At 46.0% G+C, this 21575-nt stretch overlaps 1 protein-coding gene and 1 non-coding gene across 3 annotated transcripts in view; one reads left to right on the top strand and one right to left on the bottom strand.

Annotated features, from left to right (window-relative positions):
* Nucleotides 1-21575, bottom strand: part of GIPC2 (GIPC PDZ domain containing family member 2) — a 107973-nt gene that overhangs the window by 42469 nt on the left and 43929 nt on the right. For both annotated transcript variants that reach the window (XR_008846647.1, XM_056532614.1), the window contains exon 2: nt 3607-3792. Coding sequence is in view for 1 of the 2 variants with exons in the window: in XM_056532614.1 (XP_056388589.1) it covers nt 3607-3792 (186 nt within the window). In the remaining variant the exon portion in view is untranslated. The remainder of the gene's footprint in view (nt 1-3606; nt 3793-21575) is intronic.
* TRNAS-UGA (transfer RNA serine (anticodon UGA)) lies at nt 11920-12001 on the top strand. The gene has a single exon. It is a non-coding gene; the product is annotated as a tRNA-Ser (tRNA).

Genomic DNA, 21575 nt, shown 5'->3' on the forward strand with positions numbered 1-21575 from the left:
ATCCTTCCAGTACTTATCAGCTGCTGTATTCTGCAGTGGAAGTTCTTTTCTTTTTGAATTTCCTTTCTTTCTGACCACAGTGCTCTCTGCTGACACCTCTGTCCATGTCAGGAACTGTCCAGAGCAGGAGCAAATCCCCATAGAAAACCTCTCCTGCTCTGGACAATTCCTGACATGGACAGAGGTGTCAGTAGAGAGCACTGTGGTCAGACAGAAAGGAAATTCAAAAAGAAAAGAACTCCCTGAGGAGAATACAACAGCTGATAAGTACTGGAAGGATTAATATTTTTTTTTTTTTAATAGAAGTAATTTACAAATCTGTTTAACTTTCTGACACCAGTTGGGGAGAATACAACAGCTGATAAGTACTGGAAGGATTAATATATTTTTTTTTAATATAAGTAATTTACAAATCTGTTTAACTTTCTGGCACCAGTTGATTTAAACAGATTTGTAAATTACTTCTATTAAAAAATCTTAATCCTTTCAATAATTATCAGCTGCTGAAGTTGAGTTGTTGTTTTCTGTCTGAACACAGTGCGCTCTGCTGACATCTCCTTGTCTCGGGAACTGCACAGAGTAGAAGAGGTTTCCTATGGGGATTTGCTTCTACTCTGGACAGTTCCCGAGACAGGTGTCATCAGAGAGCACTTAGACAGCAAAGAACAACTCAACTTCAGCAGCTCATAAGTACTGAAAGGATTAAGATTTTTTTATTGAAGTCATTTACAAATCTGTTTAACTTTCTGGCACCAGTTTATTTAAAGGGGTTGTGCGCTGCCCTGCAGTTCGGAGCTCCGCTCACAGCGTCCGGAAGTTCGTTACTCCGAACGCTGCGTGCGGGCTTCCGTGTTCGCGGCCGGCGGGCGTGACGTCACACCCGGCCCCTTCGTGACGTCTCGCCCGCCCCCTCATGACGTCCCCTCTACCCAAAGTCTATGGGAAGGGGGCGTGACAGCGGTCACGCCCCCTTCCCATAGACTTTCGTTTAGGGGGCGGGCGAGACGTCACGAGGGGGCGGGCGAGACGTCACGAAGGGGCCGGGCGTGACGTCACGCCCGGCGGCCGCGAACACGGAAGCCCGCACACAGCGTTCGGAGTAGTGAACTTCCGGACGCTGTGACCGGGGCTCTGAACTGCAGGGCAGCGCATAACCCCTTTAAAAAAATTTTTTTTTACCAGGGGAGTACCCCTTTAAACAGAACTTTCTGGAGCCAGTTGATATATGAAAAAAAAAAAGTTTTGTCCTGAAAAACCTTTTTAATATGATCTGTCATGCATGACACTTCTGCTTCCTTCTTTTACTAGCCCAATTTATTATGCCTTAGTATATTTACGAGAAGGTAACTATAAAGTCAGTGTTGGCATATAAATTATTGTGTAACATAAAGGTAATGACACATTGTTATGTAACAAATTACACAGTAAACAGATACTGATCCGTCCGTCACCGACTACTCCCATTGTGATTAATCCAGGGCTAAGTGCGCTAAATAGGGAACCGATATCTGAGATCTCAATCCATATTAGGCTGGGTTCACACTACGGTTTGTCATTACGGTTCCCGTATACGGCTGGGAGGAGGGGTGGGCGGGGCTTAATCGCACCGCATACGGCCGACAAAGCATCCGACCGGAGGCTGCGGTTCACTCCGGTCGGCTCATAGACATACATTAACTACGGTTCCCGAATACGGCTGAGTGCGGGCGCCGCGATTAAGCCCCGCCCACCCCTCCTCCCAGCCGTATACGGGAACCGTGATGACAAACCGTAGTGTGAACCCAGCCTTACCTGGTAATAAAGCAGTATGTATAATACTGGTGACCGCAAAGCTGAACGTATAACCAGCCTTTATCTCTATAGTATAACCCTTGTTAATGTAACACTTCGTCCTCCAGAGCTGCTCTTCCTGCAGTCCCCAGACATCTTGACGTTATAGAGTCCAATTGTCACCATGTCGCCATGTCTTATACCAGTGGTCTCCAAACTGTGTGCCCTCCTACTGTTGCAAAACTACAACTCCCAGCATGCCCGGACAGCCGTTGGCTGTCCGGGCATGCTGGGAGTTATAGTTTTGAAACAGCTGGAGGCATACTTGTTGGGAAATACTAAGTTACGCAAATAGAAATCCAACAAGAGGTTTTCGATTGAAAGAAGATTTGACGGGTTTCGGCCTTAGTAGGCCTTGCTCATAGATGGTTACCAAGGGCGGTCCGGGCATGCTGGGAGTCGTAGTTTTGCAACAGCTGGAGGCATACTGGTTTGAAAACACTGGGTTAAGGAAATAGAAATCCTGCAACAGGTATCCGATTAAAAGCAGATCTGACGGGTTTCGGCCTTAGTAGGCCTTACTCATAGATGGTGACCAAAGGCTGTCTGGGCATGCTGGGAGTTGTAGCTTTGCAACAGTTGGAGGCACACTGGTTGGGAAACAGTTAAGCAGATAGAAATACAGCAACAGGTATCCGATTAAAAGCAGATCTGACGGGTTTCGACCTTAGTAGGCCTTACTCATAGATGAGGACCAAAGGTTGTCCGGGCATGACACTTAGATGTGACCAAAGGCTATCTGGGCATGCTGGGAGTCGTAGTTTTGCAACAGCTGGAGGCATACTTGTTGGGAAATACTAAGATACGCAAATAGAAATCCAACAAGAGGTTTTCGATTGATAGCAGATTTGACGGGTTTCGGCCTTAGTAGGCCTTACTCATAGGTGGTTACCAAAGGCTGTCTGGGCATGCTGGGAGTTGTAGTTTTGCAACCGCTGGAAGCTTACTGGTTTGAAAACACTGGGTTAAGCAAATAGAAATCCAGCAACATGTATCCGAATAAAAGCAGATCTGAAAAGGTTTCGGCCTTAGTAGGACTTACTCTTAGAAGGTGACCAAAGGCTGTCCGCGCATGCTGGGAGTCGTAGTTTTGCAACAGCTGGGGGCATACTGGTTTGAAAACACTGGGTTAAGCAAACAGAAATCCAGCAACATTTATCCGATTAAAAGTAGATCTGACCAGTTTTTGTCTTAGTAGGCATTACTCATAGATGGTGACCAAAGGCTGTCTAGGCATGCTGGGAGTTGTAGCTTTGCAACAGTTGGAGGCACACTGGTTGGGAAACAGTTAAGCAGATCGAAATACAGCAACAAGTATCCGATTAAAAGCAGATCTGACGGGTTTCGGCCTTAGTAGGCCTTACTCATAGATGATGACCAAAGGAAATCCAGCAACATGTATCCGAATAAAAGCTTAGATGTGACCAAAGGCTATCTGGGCATGCTGGCAGTCGAAGTATTGCAACAGCTGGAGACATACTGGTTTGAAAACAATGGGTTATGCAAATAGAAATCCAGCAACATATATCTGCTTAAAAGCAGATCTGACGGGTTTCGACACTATTAGACCTTACTCATAGATGGTGACCAAAGCCTGTCAAGACATGATGGGCATTGTAGTTTTGAAACAGTTGGAGGATCACAGTTTGGAGACCACTGTCTTCAATGCTTGGAATGCAAAGACTACCTCCAATGGTTTCCCTTTATTTCAATGGAAAGCGCTTTCAGGCACATCTATTTATAAAAAAAGCTGTAAAAAAAAAATACAACATTTACCTTTATAAAAGCAACCCCTGCTCCGTTGTCCGTAATGGTCAGCCCCAAAGCGTCTTCTGACTTTAATACGTCAACTTCTTTCTTCGAGCCTTTGATGTGGGCAAAGATGAAGTCTTCAAGACCAATCTGCCCTCCTAGGAGTTTATCCATGTCGATTTTATGGGTATTTAAGGTGCAAAATAAGATCTGAGGGAAGAAAAATAAATAATACTTGTATTATAAGGTGTCTTATTATAAATACCCAACTAAATGTAAGATTTCAAGACAGTCAGGGGTTACAGTATCGGTATAGACAAGTAGACTTCCTAACATTTCAATCACCATTAGCGGGACTTATGAGAAAAATAATATCAATCTCATATTTCTATGGAATTGTCTGTGAATTTACAAAGGTCTCCCCATGAAGGTCTGGATCCTGTTGACTATTCCCCTGTGTGTATCAAGGGCTGCTCGCGAAGGTCTACATCCTGCTGGCTATGCCCCAGTGTACCAAGGTTTCCCCATGATGGTCTGGATCCTGCTGACTAGGTCCCTGTGTGCACTAGGGTCTTGTGAAGGTCTGGATCCTACTGACGATGCCCCTGTGTATACATTTACATGCAATTTTTTTTCACAAACTAGAAACAGTCAACAACCGTTGTGGCAGAGTGCCTAAAAGGGTTTTCCGCATTGGACAATTCCTAAGCACTAGAAGGACTTCTTGACAAAAACTTACCGTATTTTTCGTCCTATAGGACGCACCGGCCTATAAGACGCACCCAATTTTTAGGGGCAAAATCTAAAAAAATAAAGATTTTGAACCCAATAGTGGTCTTCAACCTGCGGACCTCCAGATGTTGCAAAACTACAACTCCCAGCAAGCCCGGACAGCCGTTGGCTGTCCGGACATGCTGGGAGTTGTAGTTTTGCAACATCTGGAGGTCCGCAGATTGAAGACCACTGCAGGAGGAGGTAATACTCACGTGTCCCCGCCGCTCCGGACCTGTCACCGGTGCCCTGGATGTCGCTCCTTCGCTGTCGCCGCCTCTCCGGAACGTCTCTGCTGCCGGCCGGGTATCCTCTCTCTCCGTCGCCGTCATCACGTCGTTACGCACGCCGACGCACGTAAGGGACGACGTGATGACGAGGAAGTAGAGCGCTGGCCATACAGGGGATCCCTGAATGGAGAAGACACCGAGGAGGCAGGTAAGGTCCCCCCCGGTGTCCTGTAAGCACTAACCCGGCTATTCAGTCAGGCTGTTCGGGACCGCAGCGATTTCACCGCGGCGGTCCCGAACAGCCCGACTAAACAGCCGGGTTAGTGTCACTTTCCCTTCAGACGCGGCGGTCAGCTTTGATCGCCGCGTCTGAAGGGTTAATACAGGGCATCACCGCGATCGGTGATGTCCTGTATTAGCCGCGGGTCCCGGCCGTTGATGGCCGCAGGGACCGCCGCGATAGGGGTGTATTCGCCGTATAAGACGCACCGACTTTTTCCCCCCAGTTTTGGGGAAGAATAAATGTGCCTCTTATACGGCGAAAAATACGGTAGTCAAAAAGAGTCCTATTTTGCTATTTGTGTCCAATCCAACCTAGCAGTGAATGTTCAATTTCTCTATAGCTCCAATAGTTGTCTGTGTAATGCAGGACAAGGACAGATCCTCGAGAGAGAGAGAGAGAGAGAGAGAGAGAGAGAGAGAGTGAGAGAGAGAGAGAGAGAGAGAGAGAGAGAGAGAGATAGATAGATAGATAGATAGAGAGAGAGAGACTCTTTGTATAAAGACATGAGGTTACTGAATAAACAATACCCCACAGTTACGTGAGAAACTCCTAATGGGATATATTATAGGAAAATAGGTTTTCTATACTGGACCATCCCTTTGAGGCCATAGACTTGAAGTCCATTGGGATGTCTATGTGCAAGTTTGTGTCCTGCCAATTAGGACTGATTTTGCAGTATTTTGCTGCTACTTTTTTCCTACCCATTAAAGGGGTACTCCGGTGGAAAACAATATATTTTTTTTAAATCTAATGGTGCCAGAAGATTTTCCAGATTTGTTAATTACTTCTATTTAAACATCTTAATCCTTCCAGTACTTATCAGCTGCTGTATGCTCTACAGGAAGTTCTTTTGTTTTTGAATTTCTTTTCTGGCTGACCACAGTGGAAGGATTAAGATATTTTTTATATAAGTAATTTACAAATCTGTTTAACTTTCTGGCACCAGTTGATAAAAAAAAAAAAATGTTTTCCACCGGAGTACCCCTTTAAAGTCAATGGGTAGCAAAATCAGCTGCAGAAAATATTCACCAAAATGCAACACGTGTGACCCTACCCTTAAGCAGTTAAATACTTAGAAGCCAAAAAAAAAAAAAAAAAGAATACAAAAGAAAGAAATGCATGCCTAAATAGTTAATTTTTTCTGACGTTGGTTTCAGTTCTGCAGTGTAGTGGTTAGCACTTTGGACTTTGTATCCTGTAACTGCTCCAAACGCTGGAGCCGGTGCCGGGAGCTCTTGACGTCATAGCCCCGCCCCCTCATGATGTCACGCCCCACGCCCTCAATGCAAGTCTATGGGAAGGCCGTCAGGCCCCTTCCCATAGACTTGCACTGAGGAGCAGCGGAGTACCCCTTTAAAGTTATGGTAACCACGTATTGAAATAACAAGCTCACCAGCAGCTGTTTCAAGAATATCACAGTATAGTATATATAGATATGGAATCTATGACATATTGCCATTCTATTTCAAGTACACATGTAGTGTGAGGAAGAACAAGGCCATATGTGGATGGTTGGTAATTTCCAATCAGGAACAAGTACATAATACATACACCCACAAGTTAATGCATATTCAACGAAACCACATGGTAAACCATATATGTATATTAATAGATAGGAAATACATCCTGAATTAGGATAAACACGCCCACATTTATAAAGGACACTCCTTCAGTCATCATAAACACACCCATCATCTGAGCATAAGTGGCTACAGAGAAAGCCAACGGGAGTGCATAGAGGAAGGAAGCTCATGAGACCAGGCCAACCTGGAGGAGGTGTGGATGAAGACGCAAGGACAACTGACCAGATGGGAGAAGGAGGCAGCCATCTTAGGGTGGGTTCACACTACGTTTTCTCCCATACGGGAGCGCATACGGCAGAGGGGAGCTAAAACCTCGCGCTCCCGTATGCCTTCGTATGCGCTCCCGTATGTCATTCATTTCAATGAGCCGGCCGGAGTGAAACGTTCGGTCGGCTCATTTTTGCGCCGTATGCGCTTTTACAACCGGACCTAAAACTGTGGTCAACCACGGTTTGAGGTCCGGTTGTAAAAGCGAGGTTTAAGCTCCCCCCTGCCGTATGCGCTCCCGTATGGGAGAAAACGTAGTGTGAACCCAGCCTTAGACAAGGAAGCAAGATGAATCCATTATTTTGTATGGACTGACTAGGCCTGAGATGGTGAGATGGGGTTATCCTGACATTAACCTCTACCATTCCTAAGAAAACCCCTACATAGTATATAAACTAATCATTGTAATAAGATATAGTATATCTATGTATGTATAAGTGCCATATTTACTCAATAAATAATCCACTTTTTATATAAAAGCCTGGCATGATAATTTCTCCATCGTAGATAATTGACATTTCTAACAGTGGCCAATTTATGAAAGAAATTGGCAAATATGTGGGGCTATTCACCTCGTTAAACAAGGCCCAGACTTAACTGAAAAGTGTTTTTTCAAGGTTTTTGGATGGGCTGGGAAAATACAGGGTCGTTTCCCCAGCCAATCCTCCAATTTTAGACCCCAACAGAGAGTCTCCTTCCAGCCCCCTAGACCTTCCTACCCATTTCCACCACCACAACCAACTCCTTTCTTCCCCTATTGAGGATGTCCCTGGAGGACAAAGAGGATCTGCCCCTTCCCGATCCAGACCTTCACCAGGTAAGTCATTGTCCTCCACTTTCTTTCCATCCTCCAGTGGGTGGAAGGCTCATAAATTTTTTCCAAAATTGGAGTATGATCTCTTCCGACCAATGGATACTAAATACAATAATGGGTTAACAAATAGAGTTTGTCAATGTCCCTATTCAATCTCATCTTCCTCATCCGATTACATTTTCTCTAGAAGGTCAATCCTTGATAAAGAAGGAGATCCAAGATCTTTATGCAAAAAATACAATTATGCCAATACCAACCCAGAATTCGGGTTTTGTCAGCAATCTCTTTCTAGTATTAAAGAAAGACGGAGGTTACCGTACAGTAATAAACCTAAAAATCTCATCCATCTTTTGAGGGATCTCCTACAACAAGGAGACTGGTTAGTAAAGATAGATCTAAAAGACGCCTATCTTACCGTAACAATCCATCCCTCCTCTCAAACATATCTCGAATTCATTTAGAACAACCAGAAATGGCAATTTCTTTGTCTCCCATTCGGACTGTCGTCAGCACCATGGTGTTTCACAAAACTCCTGAAACCTGTGGTAGCAGTTCTCCGCTCTTGAGGTGTTCGCCTCATAATTTATCTCACCGACATTCTGATAATGGCTCATTCCAAGTCTCTTGCTCTACTTCATATAGATTGGACACTCTCCCTCCGCTCCAATCAAGGATTCCTAATCAATCAAGAAAAGTCTATCCTGTTCCCTTTCAAAAAGGTTGAATTTTTTGGGCTTTATTGTGAATACTCAAACTGCCCTATTGAGTCTCCCTTCAAAGAAAAAAATTATTTGAAAAGAAATCCGTTTTATCCTAAACAAAGATCTAATATCCTTAAGATCCATTGCTCGAATAGTAGGCTTACTCTGAGCTACAAATCAGGCAATCTTTCCAGCCCCCTACACTACAGGGCTCTCCAACGATTGAAGATACAACATCTGAGAGAATGACTAGCCTATTCTGATGAAATTTGTCAAGGAAGAACTTCTTTGGTGGCTGAATCGCATTCAAGATTGGAAGAGAAAAACTATTTTCAATTCCAATCCAGACATCAACTTGGAATCAGATGCAAGTCTCCTAGATTGGGGCGCTCGTCCCTAGCCACGGGAGGGAAGTGGTCCCCTTCGGAATCAACACTTCACATCAATTGTTTGGAACTTCTTGAAAGCAGAATACCTTCCAGGTCTTTCCAATTCGGTCACAGATTGGAATTCTCGCCATCTGACCGATTACAGCAATTGGAGACTAGATCCTCGGATCTTTCAACATATCAATTCCCTTTGGGGCCCACATCATTTTGACCTATTTGCATCACGTCTCAACCGTCAACTTCGTCATTTCTTCAGTTGGTGTCCCGAACCGGAAGCTTCCGGAACAGATGCTCTTTTACAACTTTGGCCTCAGAACAGACTTAATGCCTTTCCCCCTTCACTCTAATACCCAGAGTCCTTCTACAAGTTTCCATTCAGAAATCAATTATAGTACTAATCACTCCCTTATTGCCTGCTCAACCTTAGTTCTCTCAAATTCTCGGTATGTTATTAGACATTCCGTCTAATTCCATCATTCCCTTCTCTTCTCCTGGACCCCTCCGGGAATCCACATCCACCAATTTTATCCAATCAACTTCCTCTGGTCGCTTAGTTAATCTCGGGTCAATCCCAATTGACTCGGGATTTTCTCAATCAACCAGGGATATCTTTATAGAAGCCTGAGCTCCAGTTACTAGATCTGCTTACAGATCAGCCTGGAAACTTTGTTTTCATTGGTGCTCACAACGGGATTTGGATCCCATACATGCACCTATCGCCCATATCTTAAATTTTCTATCAGCCTCTTTTGGGAAGGCTCATAGAACTTTAAACCTATACCTATCAGCTATATCTTTCTATCATTATCCCATTATCCCTATCGGTAAACTTCCATTGGTTTGCAAACTCCTCAAAGGCATTCGTCTTAAATATCCACCTCGCCCTAAATATCTGAATACTTGGGACGTTACTAAACTCCTATCACTATTCCTTTCTTGGGAGGATAATGATATTATATCCTTAAAATTTTTATCTTTCAAACTGACTGCCCTTCTTTGTCTAATTTCCATCAAAAGGGTCTCTGATGTAAGAGCTTTAGACATCTCCCACAGGCAATATACCCCTCAAGGTGTCATATTTTCTATACATAGATGCACAAAAATGAATCTTCAAGAAAACTTTTATCCTTGTTTTCCTCATCAACCCAAATTATGTGTTAGATGTTTAAAATCTTATGAATCTAAGACTACATCTCTTTGTCATCCTTCTTTTTCTCAACTCCTTATTTCTTACTGTAAACCTCATCTTTCTGTCTCTTCTACTACTTTGGCTAGATGGGTTAGACACTCTATGTCTTTAGCTGGTATTGATATTTCCCTTTTTGAAGCACATTCTACTCGAGGTGCTGTCTCCATTAAATTAGTCCAATCGGGAGGTTCTCTCTTCGATATTATGAAAGTGCCCAATTGGTCATCAACTTTTAAAACTTTCTATTTTCGACCAGAACCTTATGTTTCTATGTCTCTTATTTCACTTTATTGTTTTTTTCCTTAAAGGGGTACTCCACTGCTCAGTGTTTGGAACAAACTTCTGAGCGCTGGAGCAGGGAGCTCGTGACGTCATAGCCCCGCCCCCTCATGATGTTACGCCCTGCCCCCTCATTGCAAGTCCATGGTAGAGGGCGTGACAACCGTTACGCCCCATCCCATAGACTTGCATTGAGGGGGCGGAGCGTGATGTCATGAAGGGGCGGATCACCAGCTTTCGGCTCCAGCATTCGGAGCAGTTTGTTCCAAACACTGAGCAGCGGGGTACCCCTTTAAAGAATGCATGTTATAATATGCTATTGTATTTCATTATATAAGCTTTAAACATGCATAATGTGAGTCTCCTGTCTTGATATAAAATTGAAGATTTTCCAACCCTTGGTGACGGAAAATATTGATTTTATGAAAGACAGGAGACGAACATTATCCCACCCTTTCTTAACCCATACCCGTATACTATTTTTTATTCCTATTTTTTCTTTTAGCCTATTAATCTCCTTGGAATGTTCTCTCCTCCATGGACCTTCTATTCTTCGAAGTTGGCTTCCATCTATTGTTGTTGTTACATTATTATAATATGACCACCTTGGATCCTCCCAGATCCTACATCCAAGTTTCAAGTTTCCTGTTTCTTCTCACCGCTGAGGATTTCTTCATACCTACCTTGGTGATGGACTTATATATTGTTTGTCTTGAACCATTGCAAAGAAAGAGGCGGAGCTTCAGTTACACCGTCTTATATCCTATAGCCTTCACTCTGATTGGTTACTGTCTGTCAATAGCATGTTTGGTTACACAAAAGTTTTCTGTTTTGTATTCCATACTAATATTTTGCTGCTGAGTTCAGTAAAGAAAGATTTAATGCATACTGTTCATCTCCTGTCTTTCATAAAATCTATATTTTCTGTCACCAAGGGTAGGAAAATCTTCAATTGTGAGCCCCAATAGGGAAAGGGATCAATATGTGTGTGCTGTATAAGAATTATTATTATAGAACTCTTATATTAGGACAAGAATGGTTGCCTATTTTCTTTTCTTTACAACATGTTACCTGTTTTCATAATGTAGCGGCTAAATGTAGATCTTATACAAAAATAAAGGATAATTTTCTACAGTTTTGGTACATTGCCGTTCCAGGGCATTGTAAACATAAAATCTCTGGACATAGTTGGCAGGACTTGAACCTGCGTGGGGAAACCCCAATGGATTTCAAGTATATTGCCTTAAATGGGTACTTCGCCCCCAGACAACTTATCCCTGATCCAAAGGATAGGGAATAAGATGTATGATCAAGGGAGTACCGCCGCTGGGGACCCCCGCAAACTCAGCTGCAGCACCCCAGACATCCAACGCACTGAGTGAACTTCGTTCCATGCCGGATGACTGGCGATGTGGGGCAGAGGCTTGCGACGTCACGACCCGCTAGTGACGTCACGGCCATGCCCCCTCAATGCAAGTCTATGGGAGGGGGCACTCCAGTGCTGCACCCAATGCTCTAAAGGAACGCTGGGTGCAGCAGGGAGATCGCGGGGTCCCCAACAGCAGGACCCCCGCGATCAGACAGCTTATCCCCTATCCTTTGGATAGGGGATAAGATGTCTAGGGGTGGAGTACCCCCTTAACCACGGCCACAACAACAAACACTTGTTTGTCAGCTCTGTCATTCACATTCCTGAATTTTATGGGATTTCAAAGAGGTAGAACCTGTATTTGAATGGAAAATCAAACATGAAAAGCTTTCTTCTACTGTAACCCGGAAGAGCCATTGTACTACTGACAAAGAATACAGTCAGAGCACTGTGCATCCCAGAGTAGTTGTGGCCGAGTGGTTAAGGCGATGGACTTGAAATCCATTGGGGTTTCCCTGCGCAGGTTCGAATCCTGCCAACTACGGATGTAAGTTCTTGTTTTAGATAGTTTCTAATAAGGAGAACTTGTATTTTAATAGGAAAAACAAACATTTAAAGGGGTACTCCAGAGAACAAAAATGTTTTCAAATCAACTGGTGCCAAAAAGTTACAAAAGATTAGCAAATTACTTCTATATAAAAATCTTAATCCTTCCAGTACTTATAAGCTGCTGTATGCTCCAGAGGAAGTTGTGTAGTTCTTTCCAGTCTGACCAAAGTGTTCTCCGCTGACAAATCTGTCCGTGTCAGGGACTATCTGAAGCAGGAGAGGTTTGCTATGGTGATTTGCTACAGTACCTGACACGGACAGAGGTGGCAGCAGAGGCAGCAGAGAGCTACAATGGTAGCAAACTCGCAGCTTTGAGAAGTATCAGATCAGTCCAAGTTTTCGACCTCCGTACACAAATAAGAGAGTTTCTATTAACTGTTTTTAAAAAAAAGATTTGTAAATGACTTCTATATAAAAATCATAATCCTTCCAGTACTTATCAGCTGCTGTATTCTCCAGAGAAAGTTGTTTAGTCCTTTCTAGTTTGACCACAGTGCTCTCTGCTGACACCTCTGTCCGTGTCAGGAACTGTCCAGAGCAGGAGCAAATCCCCATAGTAAACCTATCCTGCTCTGGACAGTTCCTGACATGGACAGAGGTGGCAGTAGAGAGCACTGTGGTCAGACTGGAGAGAACTACACAACTTCCTCTGGAGCATACAGCAGCTGAAAGGTAGAGGAAGGATTAAAATTTTTATTTAGAAGTAATACCCCTTCAATGTATTCTTCTACTGTGATACTGAAGAGTAATTGGACAAAGAGTAAGAAAACTGGGGGAACATTCATGCCTCTTTGAGTCTTAGTATGGTCGCAAAGAGATTATGGAAGGTCATTGTTTTCCTTTTTAAAGGAGTTGGGCCAAGAAAGACACTTTTCACCCCTACAGCCCCTTTAAAAATATAAACAGTGCACTTCCATAATCACGTCACGACAAAATGAAGACTCACATTTACAATCTCTTTATTAAAAAAATTATCAGAAACTAAGGTGCCTCCATTTGGATAGAGGCTAGACTACACTACTTATCGACTTGATGGACCCATTAAAGGGGTACTCTGCTGCTCAGCGTTTGGAACAAACTGTTCTGAACGCTGGAGCCGGTGCCGGGAGCTTGTGATGTCATAGCCCTGCCCCCTGAGGGGGCATGGCTATGACATCACGAGCTCCCGACACCGGTTCTTGTGTTCGGAACAATGGCCACCAAGTAGGTGCGTGACTATAAGGTGTGCAGAGGTAGCAGTTGCACTGGGGCCCTGGTGCCCAAGGGGGCCCTTAAAAAATACCTCTGCTCCATAAGAAAACACCAGTATTACAAATGGCATATGGTAGACTTGGGGCCCTGTTACAGCTACAAGTTACACCTCTGCCGCCAAGTGTATCTTCACCCTAAGCTTCACAGAGCTGGCAAATGTTTTGAGGAGGGCATTCAAAAGTTTACCTGTTGGGCCCAGCAATGTCAACTGGTGCAAGAAAGTTAAACAGAATTGTAAATTACTTCTATTTAAATCTTGATCCTTGCAGTACTTATCAGCTGCTGTATACTACAGTGGAAGTTGTATTTCTTTCTGGAATTCTTTTCTGTCTGACCAGAGTGCTCTTTGCTGACACCTCTGTCCATGTCAGGAACTGTCCAAAGCAGGAGAGGTTTGCTATGGGGATTTGCTCCTACTCTGGATAGTTCCTGATTTGGACAGAGGTGTCAGCAGAGAGCACTGTGGTCAGACAGAACAGAAACTCAAAAAGCAAAGAAATTCCTCTGGGGCATACAGCAGCTCATAAGTACTGGAAGGATTAAGATTTTTAAATAGAAGTAATTTACAAATCTGTTTAACTTTGTGGCACCAGTTGATTTAAAAAAAACAAATTCCACCGGAGTACTACATTAAGTCTGTTTCAATGTGCCGCCATCTGGTGCATGATGTGCCATAAGTAATTCTCTGGCTGAAGGGAAAGATGCGATGTGAACAGTGCCTAATGCTGAACACAAGTATAAGAGAATGCAACTGATACAAACATTAACATTAGTATATCTCATGTTCCAATAGGTCTAAAATGAATAATAAAGCAACTTAGCAACTGCTCTTTGTTGAAACTGTACTGTTGTGTTGTGTGTAGAGTTCCTAATTAGACTATGCATCTCCATGGTAACAGACAACAATCATCTATGTGTAGTCTTATCCTGCAGTCCTTACATATATATATATATATATATATATATATATATATATATTTGTTCCTTACATTTGTAACTAATATTTAGTAGTTTAACCAAAATTGGAAATTAAAAACTTAAAATGCATGGTCAGACTACACAGCATTGGTTGTCTGTTACCATGGAGATGCCTAGAACTGTAAAAACAAAACTATAGGAAATGTTCAATCAAACCTATTGTTAAGTTGCTTCATTGTTCACAATAAAAAAAAAAATATGCATGTGAACACAGACATAGCCTTTGATTGTGCTTACTAGTGGAGTACACGAGTGACCATTAAATGTGCACTGTCACCATCTTTTTTTTTTTTATATGTTGTAGTACTTATGTACTACAACATATTTCTAATATATTGTCATTATTTTTTTTTTTTATTATTATCAGGGTGAAATTTCCGTTTAAAAACTGGCCACTAGGGGTCTCCCTCCTAGTGGCCGGCAGCAGCCTGGCGTGACGTCTGAAAAAGGACTGATTTTGGCCTGGCAATCGGTCCTTTTTCATTTAGGCTGCTCTCACTCCCTGCCTGTCAATCAATCAGCGCATTGGCTCCCCGACCACTGGCTGGGAGGCCACTCCTCCCGCACATCGCCGCCACTGTCCCTGCACACCCGCTGCCGGACTCTGTTTCACTACTACAACTCCCAGCATGCCCTGACAGCCAATAGATGTGTCACGATGCCGGCTGGCAGGTAGTGGACCCTCTGTGCCAGAGAGGGATTGGCGTGGACCGTGCTAGTGGACCGGTTCTAAGCCACTACTGGTTTTCACCAGAGCCCGCCGCAAAGCGGGATGGTCTTGCTGCGGCGGTAGTGACCAGGTCGTATCCACTAGCAACGGCTCACCTCTCTGGCTGCTGAAGATAGGCGCGGTACAAGGGAGTAGGCAGAAGCAAGGTCGGACGTAGCAGAAGGTCGGGGCAGGCAGCAAGGATCGTAGTCAGGGGCAACGGCAGAAGGTCTGGAAACACAGGCAAGGAACACACAAGGAACGCTTTCACTGGCACTAAGGCAACAAGATCCGGCAAGGGAGTGCAAGGGAAGTGAGGTAATATAGGGAAGTGCACAGGTGAAAACCCTAATTGGAACCACTGCGCCAATCAGCGGCGCAGTGGCCCTTTAAATCGCAGAGACCCGGCGTGCGCGCGCCCTAGGGAGCGGGGCCGCGCGCGCCGGGACAGAACAGACGGGGAGCGAGTCAGGTAGGGGAGCCGGGGTGCGCATCGCGAGCGGGCGCTACCCGCATCGCGAATCGCATCCCGGCTGGCAGCAGGATCGCAGCGCCCCGGGTCAGAGGACGTGACCGGAGCGCTGCAGCGGAGGGAGTGAAGCGAGCGCTCCGGGGAGGAGCGGGGACCCGGAGCGCTCGGCGTAACAGTACCCCCCCCCCCTTGGGTCTCCCCCTCTTCTTGGAGCCTGAGAACCTGAGGAGCAGACTTTTGTCAAGGATGTTGTCCTCAGGTTCCCAGGATCTCTCTTCAGGACCACAACCCTCCCAGTCTACTAAAAAAAAATTTTTCCCTCTGACCTTTTTGGCAGCCAAAATTTCCTTGACCGAGAAGACGTCCGAGGAGCCGGAAACAGGAGTGGGAGGAACAGATTTGGGAGAAAAACGGTTGAGGATGAGTGGTTTGAGAAGAGAGACGTGAAAGGCATTAGGGATACGAAGAGAAGGAGGAAGAAGAAGTTTATAAGAGACAGGATTAATTTGACACAAAATTTTGAAAGGACCAAGATAGCGTGGTCCCAACTTGTAGCTAGGGACACGGAAGCGGACATATTTAGCGGAGAGCCATACCTTGTCTCCAGGGGAAAAAACGGGGGGAGCTCTTCTTTTCTTATCCGCGAACCTCTTCATGCGTGAAGAAGCCTGTAAGAGAGAATTTTGGGTCTCTCTCCATATAATGGAAAGGTCACGAGAAATTTCATCCACAGCGGGCAGACCAGAGGGCAAGGGGGTAGGGAGGGGGGGAAGAGGGTGACGGCCGTACACCACGAAAAATGGGGATTTGGAGGAAGATTCAGAGACCCTGAAGTTATACGAAAATTCGGCCCATGGAAGGAGATCTGCCCAGTCATCCTGGCGGGAGGAAACAAAATGTCGCAAATAATCACCCAGGATCTGGTTAATTCTTTCTACTTGTCCATTGGACTGGGGATGATATGCAGAGGAAAAATTTAATTTAATCTTGAGTTGTTTACAGAGAGCCCTCCAGAATTTAGACACGAATTGGACCCCTCTATCCGAGACAATCTGCGTAGGCAACCCGTGAAGACGAAAAATGTGTACAAAAAATTGTTTAGCCAACTGAGGCGCAGAAGGAAGACCAGGAAGAGGGATGAAATGTGCCATTTTGGAGAATCGATCAACGACCACCCAAATAACGGTGTTGCCACGGGAAGGGGGTAAATCAGTAATAAAATCCATACCAATCAGAGACCAAGGCTGTTCGGGGACAGGCAGAGGATGAAGAAAACCAGCGGGCTTCTGGCGAGGAGTCTTATCCCGGGCACAGATAGTGCAGGCTCGCACAAAGTCCCCAACATCCGTCTCCAGAGTCGGCCACCAATAGAAGCGGGAGATGAGTTGCACAGATTTCTTGATGCCCGCATGACCTGCGAGATGGGAGGAGTGACCCCATTTGAGGATTCCGAGGCGTTGGCGTGGAGAAACAAAGGTCTTTCCTGGAGGAGTCTGCCTGATGGAGGCAGGAGAAGTGGAGATCAGGCAGTCAGGTGGAATGATGTGTTGCGGAGGGAGATCAACTTCTGAGGCATCCGAGGAACGAGAGAGAGCATCGGCCCTAATGTTCTTATCGGCAGGACGAAAGTGAATCTCAAAATTAAATCGGGCAAAGAACAGAGACCACCGGGCCTGGCGAGGATTCAGCCGTTGGGCCGACTGGAGGTAGGAGAGGTTCTTGTGGTCGGTGTAGATAATAACAGGAAATCTTGATCCCTCCAGCAGATGCCTCCATTCCTCAAGTGCTAATTTAATGGCTAGAAGCTCTCGATCCCCGATGGAGTAGTTCCTCTCCGCTGGAGAGAAGGTCCTAGAGAAAAAACCACAAGTGACAGCATGCCCGGAAGGATTTTTTTGTAGAAGGACAGCTCCAGCTCCTACTGAGGAGGCATCAACCTCCAATAGGAAGGGTTTGGAAGGGTCAGGTCTGGAGAGCACGGGAGCCGAAGAAAAGGCAGACTTGAGTCGTTTAAAGGAGTCTTCTGCTTGAGGAGGCCAGGACTTGGGATCAGCATTTTTCTTGGTTAAAGCCACGATAGGAGCCACAATGGTAGAAAAATGTGGAATAAATTGCCTGTAATAATTGGCGAACCCCAAAAAGCGTTGGATAGCACGGAGTCCGGAGGGGCGTGGCCAATTTAAGACGGCAGAGAGTTTGTCTGGATCCATCTGTAGTCCCTGGCCAGAGACCAAATATCCTAGAAAAGGAAGAGATTGGCATTCAAACAGACATTTCTCAATTTTGGCATAGAGTTGGTTGTCACGAAGTCTCTGAAGAACCATACGGACATGCTGGCGGTGTTCTTCTAGATTGGCAGAAAAAATTAGGATATCGTCCAGATATACCACAACACAGGAGTATAACAGATCACGAAAAATTTCATTGACAAAGTCTTGGAAGACGGCAGGGGCATTGCACAGTCCAAAGGGCATGACCAGATACTCAAAGTGTCCATCTCTGGTGTTAAATGCCGTTTTCCACTCGTCCCCCTCTCTGATGCGGATGAGGTTATAGGCGCCTCTTAAGTCCAATTTAGTGAAGATGTGGGCACCTTGGAGGCGATCAAAGAGTTCAGAGATGAGGGGTAAGGGGTAGCGGTTCTTAACCGTGATTTTATTAAGACCGCGGTAGTCAATGCAAGGACGTAGGGAGCCATCTTTTTTGGACACAAAGAAAAATCCGGCTCCGGCAGGAGAGGAGGATTTACGGATAAAGCCCTTTTTTAGATTCTCCTGGACGTATTCGGACATGGCAAGAGTCTCTGGGGCAGAGAGAGGATAAATTCTGCCCCGGGGTGGAGTAGTACCCGGGAGGAGGTCGATAGGGCAATCATAAGGCCTGTGAGGAGGTAGAGTCTCAGCTTGTTTTTTGCAGAAAACATCCGCGAAGTCCATATAGGCCTTAGGGAGACCGGTTACTGGAGGAACCACAGAGTTACGGCAAGGGTTACTGGGAACCGGTTTTAGACAGTTCTTGGAACAAGAGGACCCCCAACTCTTGATCTCCCCAGTGGACCAATCCAGGGTTGGGGAATGAAGTTGAAGCCAGGGAAGTCCAAGGAGAATCTCCGAGGTGCAATTGGGGAGGACCAAAAGTTCAATCCTCTCATGATGAGATCCGATGCTCATAAGAAGGGGCTCCGTGCGGAAACGTATGGTACAGTCCAATCTTTCATTATTTACACAATTGATGTAGAGGGGTCTGGCGAGACTGGTCACTGGGATGTTGAACCTGTTGACGAGAGAGGCCAAAATAAAATTTCCTGCAGATCCAGAGTCCAAGAAGGCCACTGTAGAGAAGGAGAAGGCAGAGGCAGACATCCGCACAGGCACAGTAAGACGTGGAGAAGCAGAGTAGACATCAAGGACTGTCTCACCTTTGTGCGGAGTCAGCGTACGTCTTTCCAGGCGGGGAGGACGGATAGGACAATCCCTCAGGAAGTGTTCGGTACTAGCACAGTACAGGCAGAGGTTCTCCATACGGCGTCGTGTCCTCTCTTGAGGTGTCAGGCGAGACCGGTCGACCTGCATAGCCTCCACGGCGGGAGGCACAGGAACAGATTGCAGGGGACCAGAGGAGAGAGGAGCCGAGGAGACGAAACGCCTCGTGCGAACAGAGTCCATATCTTGGCGGAGTTCCTGACGCCTTTCAGAAAAACGCATGTCAATGCGAGTGGCTAGGTGAATAAGTTCATGTAGATTAGCAGGAATTTCTCGTGCGGCCAGAACATCTTTAATGTTGCTGGATAGGCCTTTTTTGAAGGTCGCGCAGAGGGCCTCATTATTCCAGGACAATTCTGAAGCAAGTGTACGGAATTGTACGGCATACTCGCCAACGGAAGAATTACCCTGGACCAGGTTCAACAGGGCAGTCTCAGCAGAAGAGGCTCGGGCAGGTTCCTCAAAGACACTTCGGATTTCCGAGAAGAAGGAGTGTACAGAGGCAGTGACGGGGTCATTGCGGTCCCAGAGCGGTGTGGCCCATGACAGGGCTTTTCCGGACAGAAGACTGACTACGAAAGCCACCTTAGACCTTTCAGTGGGAAACAGGTCCGACATCATCTCCAGATGCAGGGAACATTGGGAAAGAAAGCCACGGCAAAACTTAGAGTCCCCATCAAATTTATCCGGCAAGGATAAGCGTATCCCAGGAGCGGCCACTCGCTGCGGAGGAGGTGCAGGAGCTGGCGGAGGAGATGACTGCTGAAGCTGTGGTAGCAACTGTTGTAGCATAACGGTCAGTTGAGACAGCTGTTGGCCTTGTTGCGCTATCTGTTGTGACTGCTGGGCGACCACCGTGGTGAGGTCAGCGACAACTGGCAGAGGAACTTCAGCGGGATCCATGGCCGGATCTACTGTCACGATGCCGGCTGGCAGGTAGTGGACCCTCTGTGCCAGAGAGGGATTGGCGTGGACCGTGCTAGTGGACCGGTTCTAAGCCACTACTGGTTTTCACCAGAGCCCGCCGCAAAGCGGGATGGTCTTGCTGCGGCGGTAGTGACCAGGTCGTATCCACTAGCAACGGCTCACCTCTCTGGCTGCTGAAGATAGGCGCGGTACAAGGGAGTAGGCAGAAGCAAGGTCGGACGTAGCAGAAGGTCGGGGCAGGCAGCAAGGATCGTAGTCAGGGGCAACGGCAGAAGGTCTGGAAACACAGGCAAGGAACACACAAGGAACGCTTTCACTGGCACTAAGGCAACAAGATCCGGCAAGGGAGTGCAAGGGAAGTGAGGTAATATAGGGAAGTGCACAGGTGAAAACCCTAATTGGAACCACTGCGCCAATCAGCGGCGCAGTGGCCCTTTAAATCGCAGAGACCCGGCGCGCGCGCGCCCTAGGGAGCGGGGCCGCGCGCGCCGGGACAGAACAGACGGGGAGCGAGTCAGGTAGGGGAGCCGGGGTGCGCATCGCGAGCGGGCGCTACCCGCATCGCGAATCGCATCCCGGCTGGCAGCAGGATCGCAGCGCCCCGGGTCAGAGGACGTGACCGGAGCGCTGCAGCGGAGGGAGTGAAGCGAGCGCTCCGGGGAGGAGCGGGGACCCGGAGCGCTCGGCGTAACAAGATGTCAGGGCAAGCTGGGAGTTGTAGTGGTGAAACAGCTGGAGGCACCCTGTGTAGATAAACTAAGGGCGGAAGTGTCGGCCCCAGCAGGTATCAGTGACGTGCTGCCTGCTGGGGAAGTCTGCCTGGCGGTGAGTACACTACCAGGCAGACAAAAAGTTATTTTTAATATAGTAAAAAGAAAAATTTAAAGCAGGGAGGGGTTAGGGATAGATGGGCAATAGGCAGGGACAGAAAAAAATATATATAGGATGGTGGGAGCTACACTTTAACCGATTAATGGCTATTTTATGATCTCTGTTGGTCATGACTTCCTGCAGTAAGCAAAGGTTTCACACTATCGCTAAGTAAAGGTTTATTTGTCTCAAAACCTGTTTGATACAGTGAGTGGTTTTTATTAGCAGAATCGCTTTGTCTTCTGCCTTTTTTTGGCTCCATGGTGATTTGTATAAACCTAATCTTATCATTGCTAAGGAACAAAAGAGAACAAAAATCTGTGACTCACAGCGCTTCGAATGTGAAGTCATCGGAATATGTGTAACTAGTTCAGGACTGGAGACGTACAATTTCTCAAAGAAGCAACAAGGGGAGAGTGTCTGCCATTGATTGTGGTGGAACTGAAGGATTGGGCAGATCGAGACTAATCCTATGGCAGTGGTCCTATGACCGAGCCATCAGGTTAAAGGGGTTATACAGAAAAAAAAAATATATATATATATCAACTGGCTCTGGAAAGTTAAACAGATTTGTAAATTACTTCTATTAAAAATATCTTAATCCTTTCATTACTTATGAGCTACTGAAGTTGAGTTGTTCTTTTCTGTCTAAGTGCTCTCTGATGACACCTGTCTCGGGAACTGTCCAGAGTAGAAGTAAATCCCCATTGCAAACCTCTTCTACTCTGTGCTGTCCCCGAGACAGGCAGAGGTGTCAGCAGAGAGCACTGTTGCCAGACAGAAAAGAACAACTCAACTTCATCAGCTGATAATTATTGGA

This window comes from Hyla sarda, chromosome 7, assembly GCF_029499605.1.
Source record: "Hyla sarda isolate aHylSar1 chromosome 7, aHylSar1.hap1, whole genome shotgun sequence".
Classification (NCBI taxonomy): domain Eukaryota; kingdom Metazoa; phylum Chordata; class Amphibia; order Anura; family Hylidae; genus Hyla; species Hyla sarda.